The sequence below is a fragment of the Phyllobates terribilis genome, unplaced genomic scaffold (assembly GCF_046119375.1).
Source record: "Phyllobates terribilis strain yellow unplaced genomic scaffold, ASM4611937v1 Scaffold_265__1_contigs__length_2625494, whole genome shotgun sequence".
Taxonomy (NCBI): Eukaryota; Metazoa; Chordata; class Amphibia; order Anura; family Dendrobatidae; genus Phyllobates; species Phyllobates terribilis.
The window spans coordinates 1,539,424-1,545,194 of record NW_027363025.1 but is presented as its reverse complement, the minus strand read 5'-3'; the positions used below and the strand labels follow the sequence as shown (position 1 = coordinate 1,545,194).

At 42.4% G+C, this 5,771-nt stretch overlaps 1 protein-coding gene across 1 annotated transcript; it reads left to right on the top strand.

Moving 5' to 3' along the window:
• The first annotated feature begins 2,365 nt into the window (after positions 1 to 2,365).
• LOC141219383 (posterior protein-like) lies at positions 2,366 to 5,254 on the top strand. Its single transcript, XM_073666106.1, has one exon. The coding sequence runs from the start codon at positions 2,862 to 2,864 to the stop codon at positions 4,506 to 4,508; it is 1,647 nt and encodes a 548-aa protein (XP_073522207.1). The 5' UTR covers positions 2,366 to 2,861; the 3' UTR covers positions 4,509 to 5,254.
• The last annotated feature ends 517 nt before the right edge of the window (positions 5,255 to 5,771 follow it).

Here is a 5,771-nt window from a genome sequence, read left to right as displayed (position 1 = left end):
CCTTAATATTTTTCTATCTACTGGCTAACACGATACTATGATATATATTTTTTGCGAAATTTTTGCTAAACTTGAGAAATGTGTTTTTTTTTCTGTTCAGGAACTTTCATTCATGGGTGTTACGGGTCCGGGTGGTGGAACCTCTGTGCTTTGGTGCAAGGAGGGACCAGAGGGGCGTAACTAAGTGCCTACTCGGACCGACCCAAGTCACACGGCGGCTTAGTCGTCTCCGTGAACCAGGGAGGGACCGGGCAGGTGAACCAGGTGCCACTCTAGGACCGACCTTGTGTGATAGCAGGTGACTTCCATGGGTCAGATGACAGGAGCTGACCGGTACAGTGGATGAGCACGGCAGGAAGGCTGGCGGGTGATCCGGGTAGATAAGCAGGCAGGTATGGCTGATAGCCAGACAGGTGCTCCGGGTAGGCAAGCAGGCGGGTGCAGCAGATAGCCAGACAGGTGCTTGGGGCAGGCAAGCTGGCGGGCAACGCAGGTAACTGGCAGGTGCTCCAGGTAGATAGATTGGAGGGCATGTCAGGTAACTGGCAGGTGCTCCAGGTAGGCAGGCTGGCGGGCACAGCAGGTAACTGGCAGGTGCTCCAGATAAGCAGACTGGCGGGCACGGCTGATAGACTGGCAGGCAGGATTGTTAGACAGACTGGCGGGCAAGGCTGACGCAGCGGGACCTGAGGGCTGAAGAAAGTGTTAGCACACAAAACAACAACCTTGCACAGGCACCTTCATTTTGGAGGAGGTGCCTTATAAAGGGGAAGTCCTCCGGGGACTCTTTAGGACGGCGCCCGGCCCCTTTAAGAGGAAGGAAGCGCGCGCGCACCCTAAGTACTGTGCCCGGGAAGCTGCACGCGGTGCGCGCCACAGCAGCAGCAGGAGGGCGCCGGACCGGGACCACGACAGTGAGGGGAGCGCCGTCTCTGCCCGGCAGGAGGCAGAGACGCCAATGCTACAATGGGGTTCATTTTATCAGCTGAAGGGTTTAAGATGGATCCTTGAAAAGTTTTTTCTTCATTATGGTTTCCATCCCCATTTTGGTGGATTTTTAAAGATAAGTTCTGAATGTACTGAGGTGGAGGACGCCAAAGAGAAACATGGGGATGTTACATGGGTTGAAAAAAAAAAACCTAGGTCCATCAAGTTCAACCCTTCTCCACCAATTATACATTTTTTGTCACTAAATTATCTATAACCCACAATGTTATATGTACTGAGGAAATTATCCAGCCCTTTTTTAAAATTTGTTAGTGTTTGCCATTACTACCTCTTGTGGTAGAGCCTTCCACAGTCTGACTGCTCTAACTGTAAAGAACCCTTTCCTGTTTGCCGGAATGGCCATTCTTCCACCAGTAATAAGTGCCCCCTAGTCCTTAGTATGGTCTATGGATGGAATAAGTCAGCTATTGATAGTCACCATCGTGCTCTCTAGAAACCCCAGAGCATCACCTAAGAATAAAAGTAAATCATAAGCATACAATGCCGCCTTCTCTTCCTTGGTCCCATATTTAAATCTCAGAGGTTTTACTAATTATTGCCACAAGAAGTTCAATTGCTATTTGTCAGGGAGATATTGGTATCAGGAAAATATTCTTCCATATTTCCCTGACATGGATATTGACCATTTCTCCCTTTTGTCAGTACAAAGCTGCCTCCATAAAAATCTTAGCACAAAGCCCCAATTAACACAGTCATGAGTAAGGCCTTAAACCAACTGCTGTCAGCCAAGAAGTGTTACAAGCTACTTAGAATGCGAGCCTCTTGTACCTGGATGACGCAGGGGGTGATTAAAACGCAGGATTGCCATAATTTGCGTGTAACTGGGAAAGCTTGTTTCCCGAGCTTCAAACAGAAATCTATAGACACTTCGACTTCCAAAACGAAGTATGAAATATTGTAAGTTTCATACTTCCGACAATAATGGGACCTATATTTTTAGTGGCAGGGACAGCCGAGAAACGTATACATAATTTTTCATTATTGTAAGCAAGATCAGGGAGCTGTAGCGCGAAAACACCAGAATAACAGACTGCAGCTATGCAATGTGTGGTCTCTAAATGCAGGTAAAATCATAACAGAAAAAATGGCATAGTTTGCAAGCTTCTGCGATCAACGAGCAATGAGTTATCGCAGACGTTAGCATTTTTAATAAAAATGTGCAGGCTGGAGACCAGCCCACATGATGTCACCACAAGGGGTGTGTAGACAGATCTCCACTTAGGTATAAGAGAACCCATGGAAAATACATAACCACTCATTTCCAGGGGGGTATAAGGATTATAAGCAACGGGTCTCGTTCGATAACGCTCAAATCAAACTGAGGAGCCACTCCTCCACCTATGTTGAATCGTTTCAGCGATCGTATAGTAAGTTATCTTTTTTTATCCTGTTTATTTTATGTAACTGCTTATGTATTTTAATGTCTCCTAGGTTCAGGCCTGTTTGTCTTATTTGTTTAGTGGATTGTTTGTTGAATTGTTGCCGGTAAAGTTAGGGTAGCACCCTGTTGATTGAAGTTCTCATAAGATCTAAAGGGTAAAACCAGACATCTCTGAGAAGAAAGTGAGGTAGAGGTTAAAAGTCTAAATCTCATGTTAAGGGGAAGTAGCCTTATGCTTCAATAGGAGATCACTCTTGGCCTGGATCTTGGATCTGTAGTTGATCAAGTGCATGAGACAAGACTGTGGCAGTGATTGCCTGAGGGAAAAGATTATATTCAATCTGTGTCCCTGTTTTAGTGAAGTGATATTCACTGGTTTCTGTATTGTGTTTCGTTAATTTGTAATTTTTGTTTGGAAAGCTGATTTGTTTATTTTTGTTGTCTTCTGTGAAAATAGTTGGAAGTAATTAACATGGAAATAGTCAGTAAATTTATTGAAAAATATGCCTCTGCTCAGTTCAGTACTTGTGCAGATGATGCATTGACACATCAGTTTAATGACCTTATGAAACAATGTGAAGGGCAGAATGATAACAAAAGTAAATTGTCGAAAAAGAAAGCAAAGAAAGAGAAGTTAGCAAATGTTTTGTGTATGTTGTTGAAAATGAAAGGAATTGCAGAACAAAAGGAATTGCACTGGTATTCAGAGAAAGCTCAATTAAGAGGTGAAGTGGACAAAATTGAACAGGAAGTCAGTCTGGCTATTGCTAGTGCTGAAGATCATAATTGTGAGTGTGAAGATCTAAGGGATGAGGTAGACAATATGAATTACCAAAATTGTGAATTAGAAGATAAGCTGGAGGAGTATAAGGAGAGATGTAAACTTAGGGAACAGCGTATTGCTTTGCTAGAAGGAAAAGAAGCGAAGTATAATGATGATATGACAATACTTAGGAACCAGTTGTATGATGCTAATGTAAAATTGGAGCTAAAAGAACATTGCATTATGTCCTTGAAATCACAAGAATGTACTAGAGTGAATAACCATAGTTATTGTAATCAAATGTGCAAGTCTGCTGATCAGGAGGAAAGAGATTGGAAAAGAGGGGAGGAGCAGCCTGTGTGCACGGCTGATAACCCTGAGTATAACCCAGATCATAGTTCCTCTCTCTTTACTCCTGAGTCAGGAGGGAGCAGACAAAGGAGAGACAATTTGCTTAGTAACAGCAGTAATTTAGTCCAATCCACAACACTCTCCATACAGGATAAGACAAATCTATGCCAGATATTAGGGAAGTTTGATACAAGTGCCTCAGCCATTAGTCTTTCCAATAAGTTAGAGGCAGTAGTGACACAATACAGTCTGGGTAATAGAGCTGCATGTGCCTTACTTCGGGTATGGCTCCCATCTCAACTTTGTGAAAAACTGCAGCCCCCTGTAGGAGCTCACAAAGGATTATCTGCAGATCTTGAATGTAATTGGGGAAATGCTAGTGACAGAGTGGAGGAATTAAAGAGAGTTATGGGGGGACGAGATATGAGAGGTACTAATGCCTTAGAAAATGCAAAATTAAATAGAGGAGATGATCCTATTATTTTTTGCAGTGAATGTTTGACATTATATCGTTCTACCTATAACTGCCCTGACATGTCTCCTGATGATAGCCGTTTTCTATATTCAATGGCTAACAACTGCACCTTTGTTGATTATCCAACAAAGGTTGCCTTGAGGAACGCAAATTCCTATCAAGCCTTTGTAAATATATTAAAGGATTGGATTCAGGATACAAGTCATGACAACAAGCCCCAAAAGAGGATATCAGAGGTAGTCAAAAATGAAGGCAAAGTAAGATTTATTGGAAAATGTTATAAATGTGGTTACACAGGTCACACTATGAAAGAATGTAGAAGTAGTAAAAGAGTTATCAATAATAGACCTTTTAATAATAGGAAGCAAAGACAAGAACCAAATACTGCAAGGAATGGAGAGCATAGTCTTCCTGAAGTTACATTATATGGCCCACTTCTGGATGAACTGAGGAAGATTGGGAAGGCAATGGCAGAAAAGCCAGAGGAATTAAAGACCCCACCTTCAACAAATCCTTATGTAAAACAATAGGGATGTCACGCCCCAGTGTTGTCCCTAGTGAGTCAGCTTAGCAGGGACAAGGGCGGGAGACCCCTTATTCAGGGTACGGTAGGGGGCCATCGTACAAACATTTTACTGGATACAGGGGCTGCTGTCAGTTTGACTAATCTGGATTTGATTAAAGACCCTGGTGGTAAACACATTTTTCTGAGAGGATTTGGAGGACAGTTAGTATCTTCAGAACAATCTTTACCAGTGACAATAAACCTGGGAAATCTATGTGTTGAGTATGGCTTATATCTTTCACCAACACATGAAGGTACCATTATTGGGTCAGATATTATGAAGGAATATGGACTTATTCTTGATTTATGCAACTGGATGTTGTGGAGAGGATCACGGTATAAAGGCTATTTAAAAATGGTAACTGACAATTATGGTATTGATTCCATCAAAGGTGCTCAATCTTTAGTTCCAGCCATGATATTGAGAACAGATGATGAAATATTGGCCGACATCTTGTGGCAACATAACAATGTGTGGGCAAATTCAAAAACCCAATGTGGCAAGGTGTCCAACATGGTAGTAATGGTAGAGGGTCCTGATCCCCCACCCCAAAGACAGTATAAAATACCACCAGAGTCAGTCCCCTACATTAAGAGAATACTGGATGATTTGCTGATTCAAAATGTCATCAGGGAATGCCAATCCACTAATAATGCACCCCTATGGCCAGTTAAGAAACCAAATGGTTGGCGTCCGACATTGGACTACAGAGCTTTAAATAAGTGTACCCCTCCTGTCACTAATGTGGTTGCCAAAATGCCTGACATGTTGACAGCACTCAAACCCTCCTCCACTGTGTATTAATCAATAGACATCTCAAATGGATATATCTCCATTCCTTTACACCCTGACTGTCAATACAAATTTGCATTTACATTTCAAGGGAAACAGTTAACATTTTGTCGGTTACCACAAAGATTCAGGTCCAGTTCTACTTACTTTCATAAGTGCATGGTTGAAATTTTGTCATCTTTTTCAGAACCTGATTGCATTGTACAGTATGTAGATGACGTTCTGCTCCAAACTGACACAAAAGATCAGCACTACACATTGTTGAATGAGCTGTTAACACTCCTTGAGAAGGCAGGCCTCAAACTTAATCCTAACAAAGCCCAGCTGATGAGAGATTCTGTGTCATTTTTGGGAGTAATAGTTTCAAAAGGGGGGAGAATTCCTGACCCCAACAAATGTGAAACTATTAGGAAGTTGCCTAGGCCAAACACAAAA

Excerpts from the sequence above, each read along its gene's own strand:
- LOC141219383 (XM_073666106.1), top strand. The coding sequence starts at position 2,862 with ATGGAAATAGTCAGTAAATTTATTGAAAAATATGCCTCTGCTCAGTTC.